This window comes from Erinaceus europaeus, chromosome 4, assembly GCF_950295315.1.
Source record: "Erinaceus europaeus chromosome 4, mEriEur2.1, whole genome shotgun sequence".
NCBI classification, from domain to species: Eukaryota; Metazoa; Chordata; class Mammalia; order Eulipotyphla; family Erinaceidae; genus Erinaceus; species Erinaceus europaeus.
In genome coordinates this window covers 15,343,474-15,371,224 of record NC_080165.1, presented here as the reverse complement: position 1 = coordinate 15,371,224, position 27,751 = coordinate 15,343,474, and the positions used below count along the sequence as shown (strand labels likewise).

General features: G+C 50.1%; 1 protein-coding gene across 4 annotated transcripts; it reads right to left on the bottom strand.

Annotated features, from left to right (window-relative positions):
• Nucleotides 1-1,220: 1,220 nt before the first annotated feature.
• Nucleotides 1,221-27,751, bottom strand: TRMU (tRNA mitochondrial 2-thiouridylase). Of its 4 annotated transcripts, none has more exons than XM_007522469.3 (11): nt 27,616-27,751; nt 22,474-22,639; nt 19,136-19,242; nt 16,989-17,111; nt 10,567-10,739; nt 8,882-8,935; nt 6,217-6,283; nt 4,720-4,820; nt 2,675-2,819; nt 2,282-2,364; nt 1,221-1,661 (listed from the first exon to the last, which is right to left on the bottom strand). In XM_007522469.3, the coding sequence occupies exons 1-11, from the start codon at nt 27,695-27,697 to the stop codon at nt 1,500-1,502; spliced, it is 1,263 nt and encodes a 420-aa protein (XP_007522531.1). In that variant the 5' UTR covers nt 27,698-27,751; the 3' UTR covers nt 1,221-1,499. The 4 variants fall into 4 exon arrangements, with proteins under 4 accessions (XP_007522531.1, XP_060044787.1, XP_060044786.1 ...); XM_060188804.1 differs by lacking the exon at nt 27,616-27,751 and adding an exon at nt 27,590-27,611; XM_060188803.1 differs by lacking the exon at nt 27,616-27,751 and adding an exon at nt 25,926-26,390.

The following is a 27,751-nucleotide window of genomic DNA, read 5'->3' as shown; positions in this document are numbered from 1 at the left end:
CCAGAACTCTAGCCACCTGTAGCATCTTGCACCACCTTCTGGAAAAGTTAGTACAAAGAGGGGCAAGTTCGAGATTTGCCCACCCTTGGGCCCAACAAGCCTCTTTTTCCCAGGCCTCTCTTGGAGATCCTTGTCTTGGGGTTGGCTGCATAAAAGCTCCAGAGTAGGGCCACCCTTTGGGTCAAATATGGGAGAAAATAGTACCATGAATACCCCCACCCCAAGGTCCTTTTTTTGTTTTGTTTCCTCTCCAAGCCCCTTGCTCCTGTGCCCTTTTCAGCACTCAACACAAACAGGAGAAAACTGATCCACCACGAGCCAGAAGCTAGACTTGGTGGGCAAAGTCCTGGGAGCATCTGAGGAAGAGTAGCCTCTGCATCAGGCAAATGGGACCTGAAACCCAACAAGACACTGCACATCCGAACAGTATGCAAACCACATAATGCCCCAACTCGCCCATCCCGTTACTGGGTGATGCCTGCCCCCGCAGTCTGTCCCAGGCTCTCCTCCCACATGCCTGAGGAAGGAAGGAGGCCGGGGGTCTGGGAAGGCCTGCTGGAGCTGGGCAGTGCAGCCTATGGAGCTGGAGCCAAAAGTCCAGCCTGGCTTTGGGGGACTCTCCCAACGTGGAGCAGGAGCACACAGCTCTAGGGCCTCTCGTCGTTTCCCTGGAAATGACGGAGGGGCAGTACTTTATACGAGAGTAAGAGCAGGTGTGTAAAAAGCACTGGCTCCTGGCCGTGACACTTTCCCACCTTTTCCTCATGAGTGACAGACCTGAGGAAAAACAGCTGTGAGTGGAATAAGACTGGCGGCTGGAGTGCCAAGCAGGCAAGGGGGCAGGCAGGGAAGCCCACACCCAACCTCTGTGCCGCCCAAGGTGCTGAAGGTCACAGGGAGCTACACCTGAATCTGCCGACTCCATGGCGTGGGTGGGCAGAGGGGGCGCCTAGAAGTCTCTGCTGTAACTTTTAAGTATTAAAGCTCATACTTAAAAATTAAGTATAAGCTTTCCACAAGGTCGTCCTATGAGGGTAGTGGCCTCAGCTCTGGGCTGGTGATGCATCCTGTCACAAGAGAGGGCTGGGGCTCAGGAGGCGAGGTGTTGTCCTAGAACTGTCCTGACTCTCCACCACCTTTCCACACCGTCAGTGGGTGTGGCCTGTGCTGTGGGAACCCCCAAATGGCTTGAGCTTTCCCCACTGGAGGCTACAACAGAATCCATGTCTTGGACAGAACATTTATTCCCTGCTGTCCCTGAGGCCTGCACAGCCCTTCCAGTCCCCCTCTCAGCTGCAGGGTAGGGACCCTCCACAGAAGAGAGGAACTCGAGCAATAGGACAGACCTGCTGGCCAGCCAGTCTGCACTGTGAAGCCCGCACCTGCAGCTCCACCTTGAAGACGTGATCCTTTTCCACTCTGCCTGCACAGGAGTTCTCTGGAACCCAGCTGGCCTGGCCAGGGCTCCGATACCGATAGCAGCAGCAAGGCGGGCTGAGTCAGCAGGGACCCGAGACTGGGCCAACGTCATGAGCATCGCTGGAGCCCTCGGTGGCCGCCCTGGACTTGCTTCGGCCCCTCTGGAGGGTGTAGGCAGACGGCCCCAGGCGCATAATCTTCCCACTGCCCAGGCACTCCTCCCCTTTGTAGAACACAGCAAACTGAAAGGAGAGAGGCCGTGTGGGCAGCTGGTATGCAGCCCAGCATCAGGGGGCACCACAGAGCAGAAGTCTGTGGTTGCTGGCTAAGGAGATGCTCTGCTTTTCCCTTCTCTGTTCTGGTCCCAGGGCCCAGCATGAAGGCAGGCCATCCCTGTGATGGGAGGAAGCCAGGCCAGCAGAGGTAATAATTAAAAGCCCCAGGAGCAGCCCTCAGTCTCACTGGCCAGTCCTGTCCCCCAAGGGAGCAGAGTGAAAGGGACCTGACAAGTCTTATGTGCCCAACAGCAGGGGCATTCCTAGCTTGGCTGTCTCCCCAGCCTAAATCTAGTCTCCCCAGCCTAAATCTAGTCTCCCCTGCCATCCTGACGACTTGATCACCATGTCATCTGCTGGCGGGAGTGGAAGGGTGAGACCTGTGCACCTACACCCTCCACACCCTACTCTCCTGAAATCGGGCTGTGCTGAGGAGGAAGTGCCAGGCGGCCCTCCCGGGTGGTGCCAACACACACAGCCCCACATCCTTCAGCCCATCTCAGCACAGCCGTGCTCCGGGCCGCATGGACTGTGCCTCCAGCCTAGTGGCCCTCCCCCTTCTGGAACTGGGGGGGTGCCACACTCACCTGTCCGAGGGCAAGGGCCCGCACGGCCTTCACAGCTGTCACCCACACGGTGCCATCTTGATTAAGGGTCAGCACACAGGGCACTAGGGGAAGGGAGGGGCTGTGAAGGAAGACATACTGGCCCTGCCACAGTGGGCCAGAGCACTGCTTGGACGACCTCAGGGCCACGGTTAGAGGGACTCGGAACCTCCTACTCAAATTCAGGAGACACGATCTGTACCGAGCCTGTCATACCTGGACCCTTTCACAGGCTTCCTGACACCCTCCCTACCTCATGGACAGACGCTGGCCCTTGGGGCCAACCAGCCCTGTCTCCCAGGGTGTCAGAAGCCAGATTTGTGAGAACTCTGGGCCCAGGTTCTAACCTCCCTGCCCTGTCACCAGCTCTGTCACCTAGTGCCATCTGGTGGCGGAAACGGAAATGGCACTCCATCATCTTGTCCCGGACCAGAGCTGTAGGGGGCTCCTCTGCGATCCAGTGCACACGGTTGGTCCGCAGCAGGTCCCTGTACAGGGCCGGGTGGTCTGTCCGGGGCGCCTGTGGAGCAGAGCACGGAGGCCGTCTATGCCGCCCAGAGGAGGGGGGGGGGGTCTCTGACCAGAGGTGTGTTACCTCTCTTTATCAATTATCAATCGAAAGGGAAAACTAAAAACTAAGGGTTGACATGGGAATTCACGTGACTATCCCTCGAGCCTCTCTACCCCCACTTTGCAATGAGGACGTGAAGGCACACTTAGCAGGAAGAGTAAGAGAAGGCCAAGCCTGTGCCCTGAGCACTCCTGCACCAAGTACAAGTCTCTCTCATCCCCACCCCACCTCCACCCCCACCAGCCTGCAAGGGTCACACCAGGTGCACGGCCTTCACAAAGGCCACTGCAGGTGGCTGGGAAGAAAGGGTCTGAGCTGAAGCTGTCTACTTCAAGGCCCCTGGCCGTCATCCCATGGACCCCTGACCTCCTGGCACCGAGCAAGCTGCCCATCTGAGGCAGGACCAAGGGGCTTCATTCTGGTGTTCCAAGTGGATAGCAGTGGCTGGCAGATAATGTGCCTGCACAGCCCAGGGTCAGGTCTGCCCCAGGGCGCTGAGGGACACTTCTGCGTTGTGGTGTCTGCTCTCGACTTCTGCAGCTTTTTTTTTTAATGTTCAGTTTGATTTATTTTTAGATTTGTATTATCTTTATTTATTGGATGGAGACAGTCAAAAATCAAGAGGGGAGAGGGTGGTAGAAAGGGGGAGAGACAGAGACACCTGTAACACTGCTTCACCATTTACAAAGTTTTCCCCACCCCCCGCAGGGGCTCAAACCCAGGTCCTTGCGCATTATAATGTGTGCTCAACCAGGTGTGGCACCACCTAGCCCCTACTCCTGCATCATTCTATCTGAAAAAGTTAGCCTGGAGCTGTGAAGTCTCAGTGAGGACCATAGACAGACAGATGGACAGACAGGAAGAATAAGTTTAGCAGGGAGAAGCCCAATGTTATAGAGAGACAAGTATCAGTCAAAACTGCTTGGTTTTCCCAAAGCAAGAGATTACTAGATTTCACAGTCAAGTCCTTTTACTTCCTCTTTTTTTTTTAAACCTGTTTATTTTTATTTATTTATTTCCTTTTGTTGCCCTTGTTGCTTTATTGTTGTAGTTATTATTATTGTTGTTGTTGTTGTTGTCGTATAGGACAGAGAGAAATGGAGAGAGGAGGGGAAGTCAGAGAGGGGGAGAGAAAGATAGACACCTGCAGACCTGCTTCACCACCTGTGAAGCGACTCCCCTGTAGGTGGGGAACCGGGGGCTCAAACTGGGATCCTTACACTCACTGGTCCTTGCGCTTTGCGCCAAGTGCGCTTAACCAGCTGCGCTACCACCCCTTTTACTTCCTCTTGACCAGGACTGCTGTCCAGGACTTTTATCTGACTCTCCTGGAAGATATCTCCAAATCAGCAGGCAGGCTGCTGGCCTCCCTATCTTGGTGAAAAGACACACACACACCTACACAGCTAGGTGGGGAAGCTCACCCAACACACACACTCAAGCAGGGATTCTCAACGTCAGCACCACTGACACTAAGACGACCACAGCTGGGGGCTGTCTGTGTACATTGCTGAGCTGCACCCTCACCTGAGCTCTGACAACCAGAACGTCCCCACACATTTAAATATCTGCGGGGAGGGGCACCCAATGGCCTAGTCCTTCTATTACTCCCCAGCCATGACACAGAAGCTACCTCTACCCCCTGTGAGCACAAGGACTGGTATGATGGCTCACACAGTGGTCAGCAGATAGTGGGGGCCTCATCAGTACCTTGTACACAGTCCTCTGCTACCTGGGCCCCTCCCAGGAGAGGAGGATGCAGGGGAGACCAGGAGCCACTAGTCACTGTGGGACAGAAGCTGCCAGCCCACCTGCTCACTTTGGCCTGTCCAAAGGCAACCCAACTCACCACAAGCACGTCACCCGTGGCGCTGTCCTTCTCCACCACAAACCAGGGCTCGTGGAGGCCGCCTATGTTGGCTCTCTGACCCAAAGTATACAGGAACCAACCTATGGAAAATTTCCCAGTGAGGTGGGGATAAGTGACCCCTTGGGACAGGGAAGGGACAGAGGTGCTGTGGGTCACGGGGGGTGGAGGGGGTCAGGAGAGGCCATAACTTTTCACCCCCGTGTCAGCCAAACCTCACAATGAACCCAACCCCTCCCCCTACAAAAACAGGCCCATGTGGAACCACCTGACTCCAAGGAGCACGTTAGACTGGCCAGCTGAGTGCTGTCTGAAGATCTGAGCCAGGGCCCCTTGGTGCTGCTCTGGATGGATCTGTGGGTCTCACAGGTGTGCCCGTCTCCTGTCTCATGTTCTAATCACACTGGGACCAGAATATCAGGGTCCAAGTGAGCCCTGCTCCCCTACCCAACCCCTCACTGGGAAGGGGAAGGCACCTTGGGGGTTCACTGATGTCCAAGGGCACAGTCCCGCCCCCATCCAACCCAGCAACTACCCCACCCCCAGGCTACGCCTCTTGCAATTACCTCATGCCTCTCCAGCCCGCGCCAGCTAAGAGCAGATTCCTGGTACCCACTCCCCAGTGCATGTCTGACAGGAGCGGCACCCACCAATGGACACCTCTGAATTCATCTTACTGTCCTGAATCCAAAGACTGCACTGGAAATCACCTAACGCCTTTTATCAGAATGAGATTTTCTTTACTTTTATTATTTTATTATTATTTTTTTTGGTACTATCTTTACTTATTTATTGAATAGAGACAGCCTGGAATTGAGAGAGGAAGGGGAGATAGGGAGACAGACAGACAGATACCTGCAGCCATGCTTCACTATTCTCAAAGCTTTCCCCCTACAGATGGGGACCAGGGGTTCAAACCCAGGCCCCCTGAGCATTGTAACACGTGAGCTCAACCAGATGCACCACCACCCAACCCCAAGATTTTTCTTTAAACAGGGAGAAAAGTTACAGGGCCAAATGATGTAGCTCCAAGAACAAAGTCTTCTTGAATCGATGCCACCATTTTTATTAGCTGCAAAGGACGCGACCTTTTACCACAGGGAGACCCCTCCCTGGTCACTGCTCAGTCCGGTCCCCATGCACCACCAGGGGCTCAGGACTACAGCTGGCATGGCCACACTGCAGAGATAAAACCTACCCTGTTACTCAATGAGTTTTCACTGAAGAGTAAACAGAGGTTGGGGGCCAGGTGGTAGTGCACCTAGTTAAGTGCTCACATTACAGTGTGCAAGGACCTGGGTTCAAGCCCTGGCCCCAACCTGCAGGGGGAAAGCTTCATGAATGGTGTGAAGCAGGGTTGCAGGTGTCTCTGTTTCTCTTCTTCTCTATCTCCTCCTTCCCTCTCAATTTTTCTGTCTCTATCCAGTAACAGATAAAATAAAAAAAATAGAACAAAAAAGTAAACAGGCTGCAACTTACCTTTATGTGTTCCCAGAACTCTACTGTCTTCAATAGAAATGAATTTTCCAGGCCGAGGCTGCAAATACTGAAGACAAATACCCATCACTAACAAGTGCAGGGTCAGCGCAAAACATGGCTCAGTCTTTTGCATCAAAAAACCACTTGCCTGGAGGTCGGGTGGTAGCGCAGCGGGTTAAGCGCACGTGGCGCAAAGCACAGGGACCGGCATAAGGATCCCAGTTCGAGCCCCTGGCTCCCCACTTGCAGGGGAGTCGCTTCACAGGTAGTGAAGCGGGTCTGTAGGTGTCTATCTTTCTCTCCCTCTCTTTGTCTTCCCCTCCTCTCTCCATTTCTCTCTGTCCTATCCAACAAGGAACAACATCAACAACAACAATAATAACCACAACTAGGCTACAACAACAAGGGCAACAAAAGGGGGGAAAAATGGCCTCCAGGAGCAGTGGATTCATGGTGCAGACACTGAGCCCCAGCAATAACCCTGGAGGCTAAAAACAAAACAAAACAACAACAAAAAAACACTTGCCTATGATGACTTTTTAGTCACTACCAGGCCACTCCATCACTTGGGGCCTTAGGGAGCCCTGAGATTCCCACAGACATGATGGGCCTAGACCTCTTAACAGATCCCTCTCACCACTGTCACGGGTCATCTCCATCAGGAACAATATAATGGACCCCTCTGTGGGCCCCTATCGGACCTGGCCCTCAGTGTGGATCAACAAGGGTGGGGAACGCTCCATTCTCTGTAGGGAGGTTGGACAACATACTCTGCCCATCACCTGAGAATCCTGAAATTGGTGCAGCCTGGAAGGTTCCTAGCCGTGACCATGGAATGTGAGCTTAGACCTACAGGGATGCAGAGGTTACAGAGGCTCCTGTACAGACTATGGGCCCCAGTATGATCCATGGGATTTATAGTTAATAATATTTCTATACTTCTCCCATATTTGGGAGCTACTCTCTTCCCTGATCCAGTTTTCTGGTCCTTCTTCCAACTATGATACCATCGCCCCAGACAATAGCTTAGGTCACCTGTACACTGGATGTCAGGCACAGGCAAAAACTAGTTGGGTCATGGGCCCCTTGGAATAGACCTAAAATAGACCTACTAGCTTTTCCCAAAGTGGAGACCCCAGATCTCCATCCGAAATATTTTTGCCTTTATGCCCATGATTAGTGCACAATTTGCTCTGCTTTCTATCTTAACTCTTTTTTTAGCCATCAGATTCCAGATGCTACCATGATGCCAACTGGACTCCCCAGGGCAGACGACCCCACCATGTGTCCTGGAGCCCCACCACCCTAGATCCCTGCCCTACTAGGGAGAGACACAGGCTGGGAGAATGGATCAACCTGTCAACGCCCATGTTTAGCGGGGAAGCAACTACAGAAGCCAGACCTTCCACCTTCTGCATCCCATAATGACCCTGAGTCCATACTCCCAGAGGGATAAAGAATAGGAAAGCTGGGAATCGGACAGTAGCACAGCGGGTTAAGCGCAGGTTTCACAAAGTGCGAGGACTGGAGGAAGGATCCTGGTTTGAGCCCCCAGCTCCCCACTTGCAAGGGAGTCGCTTCACAGGCAGTGAAGCAGGTCTGCAGGTGTCTATCTTTCTCTACCCCCCTTCTGTCTTCCCTTCCTCTCTCCATTTCTCTGTCCTATCCAACAACAATGACACCAATAACAACAACAATAAGAACTACAACAATAAAAAGATAACAAGGGCAACAAAAAGGAAAATAAATAAATAGGAAAGCTAGGGCTGGGTGGTGGCGCAACTGGTTGAGTGCACACGTTACAGTGCACAAGGACCTGAGTTCAAGCCCCCGGCCCCCACCTGCATGGGGAAAGATTCACTAGTGGTGAAGCAGCACTGCAGTGTTGGGCAGTAAGCCAGCTTCCCCCTACTTAACTCTGCGGTCTATTGACATAACCACTAGAACCGCCCTGCCTCCTGGGCATTGGTTTAATTCCCACTGGTTCATACTTTTTGCTCCGCCCCCTCTCCTAGACACACCCTGATTTCTACCACTCTCTTTTGCTCCACCCTCTCTATGGCACATCCTGTTTCCACCCTGCTTGGCCAGTATAAATACAGCTGCTCTTATTAAACACACTTGGGCGGGGGAGAAGCATAATGGTTATGCAAAGAGACTCTCATGCCTGAGGCTCCAAAGTTCCAGGTTCAATCCCCTGCACCACCATAAGCCAGAGCTGAGCAGTGCTCTGGTTAAAAAAAAAAAAAAAAAAAAAAATTATTAAACACACTTGGAATTGCCTTCCGGCTCCGAGTCCCAGAGTCTCTCTCCTGTGAACACTAGCCCGGCACGAGTTCCTGATCCCTCTCCCACACGCAACAGCCTAGGTTGGCTCCAGTTCTCTCCAACACAGAGAGCACTTGCTCGGGAAAAAGCACCCTCAGGCTATCCCGGCACTGCAGGTGTTTCTCTGCCTCTCTCCCGTCCTCTCAATTTCTGGCTGTCTCTATCCTATAAGCAAATAAAGATAATAAAAAAAAATAAATAAAGAGAATAGGAAAGCTATCAGGGGAGGGAATGGGATATGGAGTTCCAGTGGCAGGAATTGTACCCTCTTATTCTATGGTCTTGTCAGTGTTTCCATTTTATAAATAAAAACTTAAAAAAAAAAAAAAACACTCACCTGAAGGATAAAATTTTCAAAATTTCTTTTACCGATGAAGCAGATGCCCATGCTCTGAAATGAAAGGAAGGCAACTGTGAGAGAGATGGATGAACAGACACTGAGCCCTAGGAACAAGGACTCTTCAGATCCCCTCTGCCCTGAATCTCACATTTCTGGGCCCTGAGTCACATTTCTCACCCCCGACACCGGAAACAACCCAGACAGACCTCCAGGGTTCACAGCATGCCTCAGCCTCTGGAGGTCTGGGACATGCCATTTTCTAAGCGGCACCTTCTCAGCTCCACCAGGCTGCCCTATACTGTGAGCCTGGGCAAACCCTAGCAAGCCCTCCCTGAGTCTCAGGGGAGACAGAGTGACAAGAGGTTGGAACCAGGCTGAAGTGTCTCGGTCGAGACCAGAGCTCTCCATCAATACACACACCTGCAGCTGTCACTGACTGCCTCTGACTCTCTATAGAATGTGGGTCCCATGACGTGGCCCCCTTGGAGCCCACCAGCATCACATTCAGAAACTGAACTGGCTAAGACAGAGGGATGGGGGAATCGGGCAGTAGCGTAGCAGGTTAAGCACAGGTGGCACAAAAATGCAAGGACTGGCATAAGGATCCTGGTTCGAGCCCCCGGCTCCACACCTGCAGGGGAGTCACTTCACAGGCGGTGAAGCAGGTCTGCAGGTGTCTTTCTCTCCATGTCTTCCCGTCCTCTCTCCATTTCTCTCTGTCCTATCCAACAACGACAACATCAATAACAACTACAATAATAAAACAACAAAGGCAACAAAAGGGAATAAATAATTATTAAAAAAAAAAAGGAATTAAATTATTAAAATAAAAAAAAAAAAGAACGGAGGTATCTTCATTGGGGTAAATGACTTGGTAACAGAAGGCACGGCCATGCCCAATCCAAGAAAAACAGGATGGACTACCAGCCACAGCTACCTCAACCCTGACCTGGCTGGTCAGACAACCTGCAAGGGTTACCCCACAGCACTCACACGTCTAACACCAAGTCCCCGCCACACAGCTTCCCCTGCATCCCACACGGTGCCAGGCGTTCTCTTACCTTGGAGTCTTTGCGCATGCTCTCCTAACCTTGGGGACTGTTTAATGCAAACCCCTGTGACACTAGATGCTACTCATCCTCTAGGCCTTGGAGCCTTGACAGAGCCCCGTAGGGTTTTATTTCACAGGGTCCTGTCCTTTCTTTCAGAGACACTCCCTAAGTTAACGACAGTATTGCCGTCAACTGCATGCAATGGAGACTGTATGGTCTTCACCGTGTCATCAGAAGCCAGAGGCAAGGCCATGGCACAGAGGTAGCCTTGCACAGAGACGTGCTGGGAGAGTGCGGGTGAAGGGAGATCCATGTACCCCCTCCTCTTCCCCAGCCTGAACACCTGGTCCTTACTTGCCTGCCCACACCTGGCAGGCAGAGTGGAGAACAAGCTCCCAGGCAGCTAGCAAGAATCTGGGAAAGCCACCCCGTGCAGAATGGGCTCAGGAGGGGCAGGGGGAAGACGTCACAAACTGCTTTCTGAGTGTTCAGAGCACGTCCTCTCCTACGTATGGCCACATCCTCCTAGTGTTTCGCTGTGGCCCTTCTAGGTCCCGGGAAGGAAGCAGGGTTGTGACCACAGGCCGTGGAGATGGTGGACGTAAGCATATGCACTCCCCTCTGGCCTACCTCTTTTTTCTGAAGCACGTGATGAAGTCTATTCTCAGCAGCTATTTTCTTTACAAAATCTTTCGTTAATCCTCCCAGAGGGAAGAGGGTCCTTCGTAGGGCATCCTGGGAAACCTGGCTGAGAAAGAAGGTCTGGTCTTTAAAGCTGTCAGCTGCTTGGAGAAGTTTTACCACTGCCAAAAGTAAAGAACAGACAGGTTGCAGGAATAAAAATCACCATACTTTGCTCTTAACAATGTCCTTCTGTTTACTTAGATTAGCCCAGGTCTGGCAGAAACAAAACTTAGTACTCTGTAGCAGACTTCTAGAAAAGAGCCACCATGGTTAATTTAAGAAAAAAACCTCACAACTAATTTATCTATTTTTTAAAATACAAAACAAGGGGCCGGGTGGTGGCACACCTGGCTGAGCATACATGTTACAATGCTCAAGGATCTGGGTTCAAGCCCCTGGTCCCCACCTGCGGGGGGGGGGGGAAGCTTCATCAGTGGTGAAGCGGGGCTGCAGGAGTCTCTCTCTCCCTCTCCATCTCCCCCTTCTGCTCAATTTTTGGCTATCTCTATCAAATAAATTAAATAAACAAGTAAAAAGATACAAAGCAAATCTGGAGGGGCCCAGGAGTTATTACAGTGGATAAAGCCTTGAACTCTCAAGCATCAGGTCCCAAGTTCAATCCCCAGCATCCCATGTTCTGGAGTGATGCTCTGGTTCTTTCTCTCCTTCTCTAATTAAATTACTTTTTATAACACATGGAAAGGAGGGTTTTGTTTGTTTTTCCCTTTTGTTGCCCTTGTTGTTTTATTGTTGTTGTAGTTATTATTGTTATTGTTGATGTTGTTGTTGCATAGGACAGAGAGAAATGGAGAGGGGAGGAGAAAGACAGAGAAGGGAGAGAAAGACAGACACCTGCAGACCTGCTTCACCGCTTGTGAATCGACTACTCTGCAGGTGGGGAGCCGGGGGCTTGAACTGGGATCCTTACACTGGTCCTGGCACTTTTTGCTGCTTGGACTTAACCCGCTGCGCTACCGCCCGACTCCCGGAAAGTAGGTTTTAAGTGATAGAAAAGCTTATTCCAGTTCATACATTGGGTTAAAAAAATTATCTGATGTGAAAAGCAATTCAAAGGGGGTGGTGGCACACCTGGTTAAGTGCACATGTTACAATTTGCAAGGACTCCCGGATTTGAGCCCCTGGTCCCCACCAGCAGGGGGAAAGCTTCATGAGTAGTGAAGCAGGACTGTAGATGTCCTCTGCCTATCTTCCCTTCCCTCTCAATTTCTGGCTGTCTCTATCCAATAAATAAAGATAATAAAAAATTTAAAAAGCACTCAAAGTAAATTCAGTCACGCTAGGGAAATCAGACGAGAGAACAATTTACAGGAAACTCGACTGAGAGCAGCAAGAGTGCTATTTTCTAACCATCAGTGATGTACCCATGCTGGGGCCTTTTTAAGCATCTCCTGGTAGCCGGTTCCAGTGCTAGTTCTGAGGAACACTCTCTCGGGCACCGTTACATTCATGTTCTCTGCTGGTCATGGTGGGTCTGGAGAGCTTGGAGATAGTGTACTGGGCAAAATGCGTGTCTGCCCATATGTGAGCCCTATACCCAATGCCAGGCAGTTCCTGACCTCCATCTCATCCTCTAGAAGTCAAGAATAAGAAGGGCCGGGCAGGTGGCTTAGCAGTATCGTGCATGGGCAAGGCTGGGCTCACGTCCCAGCGCTGCATCCATCAGAAACAATAAGTCAAGTTCTGTTAAAGGTCAAGCTAACGACTGCCAGATCTCCAGAATTTCTCCTGGTTCTTTCCCTTTTTTGGTCATTACAGGACTTCACTACTCCAGGCCAACGTTTTTAGACAGAAAGAGAGGAAAAGCCACCACGGCATTCACTGATGCTTCCCCCAGCTCAGTAAGGGCCAGTCTTGAACCCGTGTCCTGCAAATGGCAAACTAAGCAGGCGCTGTCCCTGTGAGCGATCCTGGCAGACTCCTGCTCTTTATTTTGTGTGAAGAGCTCTTGACTGCTGTAAAGTCACAGTCTGAGCTTAACGGGACACTGGCTCAGAAATGAAGTCCTGGTTTCACCTCTGGGCCAGACGGGTCCTGCCTGGCATGCCACTGAACTTCCATGATTGCAACTGTTGCCTCCTCGGATGAGGACCAACAATACAACAGGGAAAATCTAAAGATACTCTCAGTGGCAGCTGTTTCCACACTTGTCATATCCAGTGCTGAGAGAAGTCTCAGACAGGGGTGACAGATGAGTCCACACTCACACATGGCCTGGAAGTCATGTGTCTGACATACTGTGCACTGAGCCTTGGTCACCTGTGACCTCAAATTTAATTGCTATTAGTTGTGTGAGGTTCAATCATTTGTGTTTTACAGATCTGGGAAGTAATCTTCTAATTTCTTCCCCCCTGCTTTTTTTTCCTTTCCCCTTTATTGGGGAGATCAATGGTTTATAGTCAACAGGAAAATACAGTAGTTGGTACATGTGTAACATTTCTCAGTGCCTAATTTCCATCCCATATTTTTGTACTGTGATGCTGAGGAATGAACTCTGACCTCACTTGTGAGAAATTCCACTGGGCAGCCTCCATAGGGCTCAATCTATAATTCTTAATATTTTGGAGAAGAGAAACGCCACGACACCACTCCATCATCCACAGCGATCTCCTGGTGGTATTCCTGGCACTGCCATGAGGTGCTAGAGCTCAAGCCAGGAGACGCATGTGACAAGGCACAAGCTCTACAGAGCAAGCTGTCTCCCCGCCCTCTGTGACAGGATGCACACACATATATATATTGTTTGGCCTGGATTAAGGTTAAAGAACCTGCTCAGAAATGAAAAACAGGGAGTTGGGCAGTAGCGCAGCAGGTTAAGTGCAGGCAGCGCAAGGACCGGTGTAAGGATCCCGGTTCGAGCCCCCGGCTCTCCACCTGCAGGGGAGTCACTTCACAGGCGTTAAAGCAGGTCTGCAGGTGTCTTATCTTTCTCTCCCCGTCTTCCCCTCTTCTCTCCATTTTTCTCTGTCCTATCCAACAACGGCGACATCAATAACAACAATAATAACTACAACAAGAAAGCAACAAGGACAACAAAAGGGAATAAATAAATAAAAGTTGTAAACAAGTGATAAAAATGAGCTTCATCAAAATTGAATTTGTTAAAAAAAAAAAAAGAAATGAAAAACGGGGTCAGGTAGTAGTGCAGCGGGTTAAGCACACGTGGTGCAAAGCGCAAGGACCAGCCTAAGGATCCCCGTTCGAGCCCCCAGGTCCCCACCTGCAGGAGGGTCGTTTCACAAGTGGTGAAGCAGGTATGCAGGTGTCTATCTTTCTCTCCCCCTCTGTCTTCCCCTCCTCTCTCCATTTCTCTCTGTTCTACCCAACAACGACAACAACAATAACCACAACAACAATAAAAAACACAAAACAAACAAGGGCAACAAAAGGGGGAAAAGTAGCCTCCAGGAGCAGAGGATTCGAGGTGCAGGCACCGAGCCCCAGCAATAACCCTGCAGTCAAAAAAAAAAGCAGTGCAATCACTCACCATCAAAGCCACATGCACTTGCCACATTCTACTTTGTGTTTTTCCAAAAATAAATGCAGGCAAAAAATTTATGTGTATAAGACTCACAATACTGTAGGAACTTGCATTTTCTCTTAGTTCTGAGTAACTGTAAAACAAATACAAAATCTATTCTTAAAAAAAAAGCTGGAGGGACTGGATAGTGGCACACCTGGTTATGTGCACATGTTACCGTGTACAAGGACCCGGGGTTCAAGCTCCCAGTCACCACTTGCGGGGGGGTGGGGGGAGGGAAGCTTCTCGAGTGGTGAAGCAAAGCTATAGGTGTCTCTCTCTCTCCTTCCTCCCTCAATTTCTCTGTCCTGTCAAATAAACAAACAAATAATGCAAATAAGAACTGCAAAAAATCCAATCAGGCAAACAAAGCAAGCAGGCATTCCTAGGCCACAGAAAGGTAAAGTTTGACAAGGTCCTGTGCTGCTGGGACATGCATTCACACATCTCTGGTGCATGTCCACACTGCCAGGCTAGGGGCTTTATTTACCACTTTGTACAGATGAGACCTACTCAGACATAGGCAGAGCCCAGGACACAAGTTCTGAGGAACTGGGGACTACTTAGCCCTGAAGGCAGACTCTGTGCTGTCCTGTGACTCTCCCCAAGCACCCAGGTCTCAGGAGTACCCAGGAGGCCCTGTCCTCAGCTTTGCAAAACAACAGAGGAGTAATAAAATAAAGTTTTAGGGTGGGCCGGGTGGTAGCGCAACAGGTTAAGCACACATGGCACAAAGTGCAAGGACTGGCGGCGTAGGGATCCCAGTTCAAGCCCCCTGCTCCCCACCTGCAGGTGGGTTGCTTCACAGGAGGTGAAGCAGGTCTGCAGGTGTCTATCTTTCTCTCCCCCTGTCTTCCTCTCTTCTCTCAATTTCTCTCTGTCCTATCCAACAATGACAGCAATGACAACAACAACTGACAACAATAACAACAATGATAAATAACAAGGGCAAGAAAAGGGAAAAATGGCCTCCATGAGCAGTGGATTCGTAGTGAAGGCCCCAGCAATAACCCTGGAGGTAAAAAAAAAAGTTGTTTTTTTTTTGGGGGGGGGTTAGTGCGGTAGCGCAGCGGGTTAAGTGCACACAGCACAAAGGTCAAAGACCAGTGTAAGGATCGAGGTTCGAGCCCCTGGCTCCCCACCTGCAGGGGGTCACTTCACAAGCGGTGAAGCAAGTCTGCAGGTGTCTGTCTTTCTCTCTCCCTCTCTGTCTTCCCATCCTCTCTCCATTTCTCTCTGTCCTCCCCAACAACAATGGCAACAAAAGGGGAAAAAAACAGAAAAAAGTTTTAGTGCGTCTCAAGAACAACTGCACAGGAAACTTACTCAACGAAATGTAAGGCAGTGTGATTAGAAGTTTTAGAGTAACTGGACTGTAAGAAAGGCGCAGACAGGGAGTCGGATGGTAGCACAGCCGGTTAAACACACGTGGTGCAAAGCACAAGGACCAGCATAAGGATCTGGATGCGGGTTCGAGGCCCCGGCTCCCCACCTGCAGGGGAGTCGCTTCACGGGTGGTGAAGCAGGTCTGAAGATATCTTTCTTTCCCCCCGTCTTTCTCTCTTCTCTATTTCTCTGTCCTATCTAACAACGATGACAGCAATAACTACAACAATAACAACAATAAAACAAGGGCAACAAAAGGGAATAAATAAATATTAAAAAATAAAAAAGAGAAAGAAAGTGCAGATAGTTCTGGATGGCAAAAACTCCCTAGAAGACGAGCAGGCCTGCTGATTCAGTATGGGACTAAGTCCTTCTACTCAGACCCCTTCAATCCAGTGTATTTCTGATATCTACTGTGGACTTCCCAAGTGCAGGGCTCTGGATTCAGAGCCTTGTCTTCCTGATAAGCTGGGGATTCCCGGGCACCTAGAGAGGGACTGGGAGGGAGAACACGGTGAATAGGGAACTAAGGCAGATACTTCAGGCAGCTGTGGGAGGAAGTGCCATCCTCCTCTGGGCTTTAATCAGTATAGCCATCTGTGTCCTTCTCTGATGACAAAGGGAGAAGAGGGGTCAAGAGGACAGGCAACAGGCACTTCTAACAAACTTGGGCTGCCATGGCAACGTGCAGGGTCACAGGAGCCTACAACCTTCACACTGGCTGGGTAAACCACAGGACAGACCTCCCGGCGCTCCTGACATGCCCCACAGAGCTGGCAGGCTGGGTTGAGATCTTGCTCTGTCAAGTGAGCCTCTAGGGTCTGATAAAGCCAGGCCTCAGTCTCCTGTCCCATGATGCAGGATGGGTGTATACCCCCTTGCAGTGAGGTAGAACATGCACATCCAACAGTAAGGGCCCCACAGTGTCTCACTGTAAGTCCCTTTCTATACAGCGAGCTGTGCCGGAGCAAGTCTGCAGCCTCTTAGTTCACTGGGGCAGCTGTGCTTTGCTAGGAAGGTGAAGCTGCTTCCTTGGACCCTGATGAGTTGTGGCCGCAGCCACATGTGTTGTGGATAACAACAGGGCCTTGGCAACTATTTCTTCAAACATTGGGGGACCTCTGGAATCACCAACCCATAATGTCTAGAACTGGTTTCTACATTTTGGATTCAATTTCTCACCAGTCCATGGCACCTGACTGGGACTCCTCCTACTGCCCAATCACAGGCCCTGGGGAGAAGTGACGCCCTCAGTAACTGGGCCTTTTTCAGAGGGGGGAAAAAAGCCAGTTTCTGTTTGGGGTGTGTGTGTGCTATTTTTTTGAACACACCAAGGGAAATGTGGCATTCAAGTTCAAATGAACAGTATATCATCATTTTTCAAAATATGTTACTTTGTTCACAAAGAATTAAGCACCAAGCTCTGGCCTGGACACTAACTTACCACTTCTCACTTCAAATCGATTTCTGAAAAGTCCTTCTGGTCTCTTAATGTGCTTCTGCTGGAAGACTTCTTCATCTTCCAGGGAAGTTCTCGCATAGTGACCGGTGGCAACTGCATCTGCTCCTGTGATGTTTGAATACAAGGGATGCATTTCAGACCTCTGTTTTGACCCCCAGAGAAAAAACAGAGATACCATCTCTTAATCTGGAGGGGGTGTGCATTCACTCCACACTCACCCCAGCAGACAGGGGCACAGCATAAATTCTGTAAACAAGCACCTCTAATGCCTTTATAACTCTGCTACAAGGATCTACCGCAACTCCAAGAACATTTGGTGAATTACTATTTATCCACTTGAGGAAAACAGTCAGAGAAGCACAGAAATATTTTTAATTTTCACACTTTTTATATGAAGAAAAAAATTGAAAGCTATGTTGAACAGCAAGGGAATTTTAAAGAAATTAAGATGTCGTTGCCATACCAACATGAGTGCATTTATAATCTGATTTTTTTCAAGATTTTTTGAAGTTTTATTTCTTAATATTTATTGGATAGAGAAATTGAGAGGGAAAAGGGAGACAGAGAGACACCTGCAGCACTGCTTCATCACTTGTGAAGCTTCCCCCCTGCAGGCGGGGATTGAGGACTTAAACCTGGGTCCTTAGGTATTGTAACATATCCACTCAACCAGGTGCAGCACTGCATGACCCCAATATTTATTTATCTTAATGAGACAGAGTGAAAGAGAGAAAGGACTAGGCGGTAGCGCAACAGGCTAAGTGCACGCAGTGTGAAGTGTAAGGACCAGGGTAAGGTTCCCACTTCGAGCCCCTGGCTCCTCACCTGAGAGGGGGGTGGCTTCACGGGCAGTGAAGCAGGTCTGCAGGTGTCTATCTTTCTCCCCCTCTCTGTCTTCCCCTCCTCTCTCCATTTCTCTTCTGTTCTATCCAGCAACAACAGCAAAGGCAACAAAATGGGAAAAATGGCCTCCAGGAGCAGTGGACTTATAGTACAAGGTACCAAGTCCCAGAGATAACCCTGGGGGAGAGGGAGGGAGAGAGAGAGAGAGAACGAACCACAGTACCCTCCTGCATACGCAGTGCTAGAGAATGAACCAGGACCCTCACCCACCAAGTCCTATACTCTCCCTTTAAGCCACTTCCTGGCCACCACCAAGTCCTATACTCTCCCTTTAAGCCACTTCCTGGCCACCACCAAGTCCTATACTCTCCCTTTAAGCCACTTCCTGGCCACCACCAAGTCCTATACTCTCCCTTTAAGCCACTTCCTGGCCACCACCAAGTCCTATACTCTCCCTTTAAGCCACTTCCTGGCCACAAGAATTTTTAATGACACAGGAAAATGGTCATGACAGGGTTAAGAAGGGCTTTTTTTCTTCAAAAATATTAAAAATCTAATTCTATGAACCAGTCGTCTGCCATCATCACCTCAGCTGCAGTCACTTATAACTTATATGTGGCTTCTGCAGGCCTGCTCTGCCCCCACGTGAGTCGTTAGGAAAGTGTGGACAGGCGAGAGCTGCCAGGTGTCCTGTGCCACAGCCCTATCGCAAGCACATGGTTGGGCTCTGGCACATGGCCCAGCGTGGCAGGGAGAGATCCCAACACGACAGTGCCCAGAACTTCAGTAGCACTTAGTGCTGACCCAACGGCAGCAGAGAGGAAAAAGAACCTGGAATTTAAGTCAGAAACAGAAGGATGAACATGGGATGATCTCACTCTCAGGCAGAAATTGAAAAACAAGATCAGAAAAGAAAATACAAGTAGAACCTGAACTGGAATTGGTGTATTGCACCAAAGTAAAAGACTCTGGGGTGGGTGTGGGGGAGAATACAGGTCCAAAAACGATGACAGAGGACCTAGTGGGAAACTGGGAAATGTTATGTACAAACTATTGTATTTACTGAATGTTAAACATTAATTCCCCAATAAAGAAATTAAAAAGAAAAAATTAAAAAAAGAACCTGGAATTGACAACAGCCCATCAACAGAAACTAGGATGCAGAGTCCTCTGTGATCGAGGCAGCACTGGAGTGTGAACTCAAAGGGACGGGGAAGCCTCAGTGGGTAAACGAACAGAAAAAAGTAGGGATTTAAGAACAAAGGAAAATAATCCAACATACTTACCAAGGTTATCTACTGCATAGTGGAAAAAACAACTGAATTTGATGCGTTTGTTGCAGACTATGTCAGGATTGGGAGTTCTTCCTTTTTCATATTCATTCAAAAAATCACTGAGAAAAAAAGAAAAATAGTTTTCATTTCTGTGTAAAACATCCCTCAGGCTCTTCCCCAGAGCCTCATGGTGCCAACCAGATTTCTCTGGGCAGAGGACCCCACCAATGTGTCCTGGAGCTCCGCTTCTCCAGAGCCTCACCCCACTAGGGAAAGAGAGAGGCAGACTGGGAGTATGGATCGACCTGTCAACACCCATGTTCAGTGGGGAAGCAGTTACAGAAGCCAGACCTTCCACCTTCTGCACCCCATAATGACCCTGGGTCCATGCTCCCACAGGGTTGAATAGGAAAGCTACCAGGGGAGGGGATGGGATAGAGTTCTGGTGGTGGGAATTATGTGGAGTTGTACCCCTCTTATCCTATGTTTTTTGTCAGTATTTCCTCTTATAAATAAAAATTTAAAAAATAATAGTGACATTAGTTAGAACAGGATATTTCCCGTTACACTGTATCTCCCAAGGCCGGAGGGACTGTTTCATTGGAAGCAACTCATGCGCCTGCTAAGGTGCAGGTTTCGGGTCCATCCCATGTCCAGCTCCAGTTCTTTGACGAGCACCCGGAAAATCCTTCTCGCCAGCACCTACTGCTTGCCTCCTGGGGGTCACTCCGCACTCCCCACAGCATGGAAATCTCCGCTGGCAGCATCTCCTTGGACGCTGCCTGCAGCCTTCTCCCACGTCTTAGCCTACTCATGGCTGCCAGATTCATCTTTTTAGTGGTGAAAATCTCAATAAGCTCCACTGATCGCTTTTTTGTTTACCACACACTGTGCTAACGGCAACATACTGGGTTGTCAGAAAAGGCATGATGTGTTCTTCTGTTTTCAGAGTGACAGTGTCCTGACTTTTCCAACGACTCAATATATAACCTCTTAGAACAACCTTGTGAGGCATTCTCACCATTTAGAGGATGAAAAAACTAAAGGTAGAAAAGTAAACTGCCTAAAGTCACATAGTGACAGAGTCAGGAGAGATTAAGAGGGTTTTCTGGTCCTAAAGCATGACCCGCCTCTGGGCACACCGATGCTGCCCCAGACACTTCTGACAGCCACCCAAGGCACATGACCTTGTCAGGGGCCAACGCAGTCTAGCCCTAGGAGTCCTTCCTCCACAGCTATAAGAACCCAGCCAAACTGTAGTGGTCCCAACATAACGGACAGGCGCTTCTCCTCCCCTTCACTGCTACTTCTGTTGTCTGATTTGTAAAGTCTTCTCTACTTCTGTTACTTTCAAGGGCAGGTCAAATAACACCTCTTCCATGAGAACTTCCTGGCCATCCCAGATGACACATTCCTCCCTCTCCCCAAGCCTACAGTATTTTTTTAGTTTTTTTTTTTATTTAATATTTATTTTATTTATTTATTCCCTTTTGTTGCCCTTGTTGTTTTATTGTTGTAGTTATTGTTGTTGTCGTCGTTGTTGGATAGGACAGAGAGAAATGGAGAGAGGAGGGGAAGACAGAGAGGAGGAGAGAAAGACAGACACCTGCAGACCTGCTTCACCGCCTGTGAAGCGACTCCCCTGCAGGTGGGGAGCCGGGGTTCGAACCGGGATCCCTATGCCGGTCCTTGTGCTTTGCGCCACCTGCGCTTAGCCCGCTGCGCTACAGCCCGACTCCCCATCGTCATTTCTTATGAAGATAATACCCTTCTTTCAACTAGACTGCAAAGTCCTATGGGCTGGAGCCACGGCAGGTTTAGTCAAGGCTTAGGCATCTACACACACACACACACACCCCAGAGGTAGTACACAGTGCCTACCAGAGTAAGCACATAGTAACTATTGTAGCTTTGGTGTGAGAGGTGACACTGTGGACCAATGGTGGACTTGTCTCAAGTCTGATCTCAAGTTCAATCCCTGGCATGGCATGTGTTCTTTCTCTCCATCCATTTTCATAATAAACACATATTTTAAAAAAATATTTATTTCCTTTTTGTTGCCCTTGTTTTTATTGTTGTTGTAGTTATTATTGTTGTTGATGTTGTTGTTGTTGGATAGGACAGAGAGAAATGGAGAGAGGAGGGGAAGACAGAGAGGGGGAGAGAAAGATAGACACCTGCAGACCTGCTTCACTGCCTGTGAAGCGACTCCCCTGCAGGTGGGGAGCCGGGGGCTCGAACCGGGATCCTTACACCGGTCCCTGCGCTTTGCGCCATGTGCGCTTAACCTGCTGTGCTACCGCCCAACTCCCAATAAACACATCTTTTTTTAACCCCCATTCCAACAGGACCCAAAGCATTTGTCACCAATATTCTTATTTTTATAGCATCAAGTAAAGGGAAGTGAATCTGGAAAACACCAGAGGAAGCCAGGCACTGTTTCTCTTATCTGAGAAAGAGAAAAAAGGAAAGACACCTGGAAGTAGTAATAGGTGGAGGGGTGACTTAGAAAAGAAGTGAAGGCTGAGCCGATGAGAAAAATAGAGATGGAGAGGTAGTTACAGAATCAGCCCATACTGGTGACGCTGGAGAACAACAGTGGTTTCCAATGGAGGGATGGAGACACAGAACTCTGGTGGTGGGAACCATATGGAATTATACCCCCATCACCTTACAATTCTTTAAGTCAGTATTAAACCACTCACAATTTAAGATAACAGCTGCAGGGTTTACACTATACCTTTTACGTTTCTCCGTTTGATTTTGCTATGCTGTTTCCTGCACCAGGGCTATGCAGTAGTGCAGCTCCACCACTCCCGACGGGCTCGCTCCTCTCTATTCCCTCTAGTTCCAGACAGACACAGAAAGGAGAGATGGCATAATACCACCCCACCATTCAGGAAGTTTCCCTGGTACTGTGCTTGGTGCTCCCGGGTCAGTCCTCACACATGATAAAGCTTGGTCTCTACTGGGTGAGCTAGCTCCCAACCTTGGTGTTGAAAAGATACAGGAGTGGTTCACCTCCCTGTTCTGCAGAACGCTCTCACCACGAATATGGTGGGTACTGCTACTCAGCTCATGGACTCTAAGGGAGACCTCAGCTTTAGCCCCTACATAAAAGTGGCAGGAGAAATACCACAAGGTTCTGAAAGACACTAGAGTCTCCTGGCAGGTGACACACCAGCACAGCACAGATGAAGGACTGCGAGGCCGCGGCTGGCCTCTAGGGTAGAGCTCTCTGGGCTGTGGGCTCCCACACACATCCTCACTCCGGCTGACTACAGCGATGACGCCCTTGGAAGGAATCCAGAGAGCACAAACAAGCCTCTCTGTCGGCGAGCTGCACGCACCTAAACACATCATTCCAGTACTCCTTCACGTATGACACCTGATGGAAAGGGATGTCCAAGACCTTACAAACTCTGTAGGCGTCCTCACAGTCTTTGTCAGCGGTGCAAACTCCATGCTCATCCAGCGAGTCCCAGTTCTTCATGAACACCCCTGTCACCTGGTAACCTGGGAGGAGGGCAAATTAAAGAGACCAGGAGTCAACCCAGGGACTGAGCTGCTAAGAGCTGCTGGGCAGGCTCCTCCCCGTGTGCCGCCAGGCACAACGGGCCTCCTTTACCCTGGGCCTTCAGAGTGAGTTGTGGTTTTTTAATATTTTATTTATTATTGGATAGAAACAGAGAAATTGAAAGGGGAGGAGACAGAGAGGGAGGGAGGGAGACAGAGAAACACCTGCAGCCCTGCTTGACCACTTGTGAAGCTTTCCCTCTGCAGGTGGGGACCAGGGTCCTTGTGCACTGTAATGTGTGTGTTTAACCAGGTGCACCACTGCCTGGCCCCGAGAGCGAGTTCTCATCAATCAGAATGCAAGCTCCTGGACTGTGCCTGCTGACGGGCCCTTTTCTCTACGTGTCCGCTGCACTCTAGAAAGGCTCCGTCAGCACACTACACCGCTGGGCTGAAACTGCTGCCTGAGTCCCTGAGGTGACATGGCTTTTTACCAACACTGTCTCCACCCTGCGTCAGCACAATGCCTGGTAGCTAGGAGAGGCTTGGCAAGTACGTGTCAGATGAATCGGAGAACAGTGAAACTTTAACAAAAGTTTTCAAAGCAAATGAAAACCACCCATTCAGGGACCAGGTAGTGAGTGATACACTTGGTAGAGAACACAGATTGCAGTGCACGAGGACCTGGGTTCAAGCCCCAGGTCCTCACCTACATGGAGGAAGCTTCATGAGTGGTGAAGCAGTGCTGCAGGTGTCTCTCTTTCTCGACTTCTTTATCTCCCCCTTCCCTCTCAAATAAAAAACAAAAACCAAGGAGTCGGGCTGTAGCGCAGCAGGTTAAGCGCACGTGGCACAAAGCGCAAGGACCGGCATAAGGATCCCGGTTCGAGCCCCCGGCTCCCCACCTGCAGGGGGTTCGCTTCACAGGCAGTGAAGCAGGTCTGCAGGTGTCTGTCTCTCTCCCCGTCTTCCCCTCCTCTCTCCATTTCTCTCTGTCCTATCCAACAATGACGACATCAACAACAACAACAATAACTACAACAATAAAAAACAAGGGCAACAGAAGGGGATAAATAAATAAACATTAAAAATAACCCCAGCGACATAGCTCACTTGGACAGTTCAGTTCTGCCAGGTGCACAGCCAGGTTTGAGGCTGGCTGCCACTGCACTGAAGGGAGCTGTGGTGCTGTGCTCTTTCGCCTTCCCTTCCAGTTCTCTGCTTCTCTGTCTCTATCTAAAAATAAATGTGAAAAAGAAAAAAAAAAGGCAGAGGAGGAGGAGGGGGAGGAGGAAGGAATGGCTCCTAGGAGTGGTGTGCAGGCATGGAGCCCCAACAATAAGCCTTGGGGGGGGGAAGCTGTTATTCAGTTAGCAGAAGAACTCAAATGACCTCCCATTACCAACTAAGACTTACATTCTTTGCCATCAGACATAAAGACAACTAAGAAGCTGGCTGGCGCATCGGAAAGGCTGTATCATGCACACGTCTGCTCCCTTTTCTGCTAATGACAAAGTGCCCGGCCCTCTATCAGAACACCAGCTGTAGTCTCCACCACCTTAGTGAGTTACACTGGTGCCTGCCCTGAGAATTCCTTTCTTTCTTTCTTTTGGGTAAGAACAATGTAATCAAAGACCAGGAAATACTTCATCAATTAGTCCAAAGAGCAAGGGACCCAATGGCAAAGCTCTGCCCAAACTAAAATGCCACATTCATAATGCCGCTCCTCACACAACAGGTGACCAGGGTCCTTCCTCCACCTACCAAGCAATTTTGGATAATTCTCTTACTGCTGTTTCTCTTAAGGTACTGCGCAGTGGGATCAGCTATTCTGGTCTTTCCCCACCCAGTCAACTCACTGAAGCAAGAGCTCATCCAAGAGCAGGGACTGTGTCTCATTCAACCCTGTGACATGTGACACCATGCTCAGTGTAGAGCTAAAATAAATAAATGAAGTTTGTAAAATAAACAACTCATACAGACCTTCAGAAATCCAACCCTTCAGCAACTGTACCACTAACACCCCCCACCCCAATAAAAAGAGCGAAAGAAAACAGCACAAGGACACAGGTTTGAGCTCGTTCCCCACCTGCAGGTGGAACGCTTCACAAGTGGTGAAACAGGTTTGCAGGTGTCTCTCTTTCTCTCCTCCTCTCTTCATCTCCCCTGCTCCCTGCTCTCTGTCCTAGCTAATTAAAAAAAAAAAAATCAGAAAGTAAAAAGATAGTAAAAGTGGCTGCCAGGAGCAGTGCATTTGTAGTGCTGGCACCAAGCCCTAGTGATAACCCTGACGGCAACAATTAATTAATAAAATAAAAATAAGGGCGGAGGGTAGATAGCATAATGGTTATGCAAACAGACTCTCGTGCTTGGGGCTCTAAAGTCCCAGGTTCAATCCCCTGCACCACCATAGCCAGAGCTGAACAGTGCTCTGGTTAAAAAATTAATTAGTTAGTTAATTAATTAAAAATACTTGAGAGAGACGGGGTCGGGCAGTAGCAAAGCGGGTTAAGCGCAAGGACCGAGGAAGGATCCCGGTTGGAGCCCTCGGCTCCCCACCTGTAGGAGAGTCACTTCACAAGCGGTGAAGCAGGTCTGCAGGTGTCTGTCTTTCTCTCCTCTCTCCATTTCTCTCTGTCCTGTCCAACAACAAATGACATCAACAACAACAATAATAACTACAATAATAACCACAACAAGGCTACAACAACAAGGGCAACAAAAAAGGGGGGAAATGGCCTCCAGGAGCAGTGGATTCATGGTGCAGGCACTGAGCCCCAGCAATAACCCTGAAGGCAAAAAAAAAAAAAAACTTGAAGAAAAAAGAGAAAGGCTGCTGGTGATCCACCTGGTTAAGTGCACATATTATCATGCACAAGGACCTGGGTTCAAGTCCCTAATCCCCACCTGCGGGGGGAGGGGGGGAAGCTTCATGAGTGGTGAGGCAGTGCTGCTGCGGGTGTCTGTCTCTTTCCTTCTCTATCGCCCCCCTCCTCCTCACCTTCTCTGTTCTAGCAAATAAAATATGTAAAGTTAGACAGCAATTCAACCTCCCCTCCAGTCTCATGTTCCTTCGTCACGGAGCTGTGACCCACTCACAGGGGCATGATCTCAGACATTAGATTAGAACCTTAGCACCCCGCCTGTCCTTAAGTTCCAGGCGGCACTTAACTGTGCGAACACCTCCCACAAGACGAGGCAGAGACCACTTCCCGCACAGAAGAGCAAACCCCATGGCTGGATATGAAGCCACACAATCTGGTCCTGGGAAGAAGGGAGGACTGACCTTTCGGAGTGCTGGGATACTTGCTCTCCCACAGCCATCTTCCACATCCCTCAGTAAATGACACTGCCTGGGGGGAAATGTCAAGGGCCCTGTACCGTCCACGCAACACGAAGCTGGGGATCTCCACTGCGTCTCCCATAAGCAGAGGCCAACCCTCTTCTCCACCCTCACCTTCCCCCTAGCACACACGTCCAGGTCTCTGCGCCTCTGCCTTTGCTGCTCCCAGATGTTTTCTCCTTACTTCACAGTCCCAATTCTTTGCTTAACGAGATCCCACTCTCCTTTTAAGTCCCAGCTCAAACAACCATCACCCTCCGGATGCTGTGACGCAGCCTTTTCTCTCGCCAACTTGGGAGGGCATCAAGGCATCAACCCGATCTGAACTTTTTTTTTTTTTTTTTTTCATTTTTCACTGAGAGAGACAGAGACAAAGAGAGCAAACAGCACAGCACTGAAGCTTCCTCCACTGCGGTCCAGGCCAGCTCCTGCGGGTGCAGGGGACGCCTTTTCTCAGCCACCTAAGCTCAGGTGGCGCTTCTACCTAGCACTTGTTATGCTTTCCATGACAACATCTACTGATGTCCAATACTGGGGGCCGGGTGGTGGCGCATCCCTGTTTTGAGTGCACACATTTCAGTGGGCAAGGACCCGGGTTCGAGCCTCTGCTCCCCATCTGCAGGGGGGAAGCTTCACAAGGGGGGGAAGCAGGGCTGTAGGTGTAGCTCATTCCCTCTCCCTGTCTCCCCAGCTCTCTCAACTTCCCTCTGCCCTGTCAACTGAAAAAAGAAAAATATTCTAAATCATTACTTTTTCCTCCCTAGTGGCTGCTCTGTTCTGGGCGGGGGGGATGTAAATGCTTCTATGTGACGCCATTTTATCCTTCCAGAAACCCTGCCATGTGGGTGTTATCTCAAAAGGGGGCGGGGGGGGGGCGAGTTGGGCGGTGGCGCAGTGGGTTAAGCGCAGGTGGCGCAAAGCACAAGGACCGGCGTGAGGATCCCGGTTCGAGCCCCCGGCTCCCCACCTGCAGGGGGGTCGCTTCACAGGCGGTGAAGCAGGTCTGCAGGTGTCTGTCTTTCTCTCCCCCTCTCTGTCTTCCCCTCCTCTCTCCATTTCTCTCTATCCTATCCAACAACGACGACATCAACAACAATAATAACTACAACAATAAAAACAAGGGCAACAAAAAAGTAAATAAATAATATTTTAAAAATCTAAAAAAAAAAAAAAAAGGAGGTTAGGTCCAAGGGCGGAGGTGGCTCGCAGGGAGCTATCGGCCGAGAAAAGGGGGCTCACCCCGCCTCTCGACCCTACCTTTTAAAAAATATATTATTTATTGATAGAGACAGCCAGGAATCGAGAGCAAGAGGGAGCGAGACTGAGAGACACCTGCGGCCCGGCTTCACTCGCAAAGCTTTACCCCCTGCAGGTGCGGACCAGGGGCTCGAACCCGGGCCCTCGCTGACTGTAACCCGTGCGCTCAACCAGGCGCCCCCCCCCCCCCCCCCGCCACGCGCCCTTCTGGTCTCGGTGGCGCAGCTCGGTCCGACCGAGGGGGCAGCGAGCGCGGAGTCCGCACCGACGAGCCCGAGCGCTCCCGGGAAGCCCAGGCAGCAGCCCCCGCGAGCCACTCGCAGAAGGACGCCGAGGCCACACAGGCTCACCGGCGGCCGCAGCTCGGCCACCTCACCTCGGCGCCTGAGCAGCAGCGCGGCCACCGCACTGTCCACCCCGCCCGACAGGGCGCACACGACGTGCCGCGCAACCTGCATCCGCGCGCCGCCGGTCTCTCTAACTTCCGCCACCGCTTCTGCTCCGCGCCGGAA

What these genes read in the sequence shown, in the direction of transcription:
- TRMU (XM_060188803.1), bottom strand. Translation starts at nt 26,064, where the DNA reads ATGGGAGACGCAGTGGAGATCCCCAGCTTCGTGTTGCGTGGACGGTAC. An exon ending in GTATCCCAGCACTCCGAAAG is followed by an intron (nt 22,640 to 25,925) that starts GTCAGTCCTCCC and finishes CCCTCCTCCCAG; the next exon opens with GTTACCAGGTGACAGGGGTG. An exon ending in AGTTCTGGGAACACATAAAG is followed by an intron (nt 4,821 to 6,216) that starts GTAAGTTGCAGC and finishes AATTTTCCATAG; the next exon opens with GTTGGTTCCTGTATACTTTG.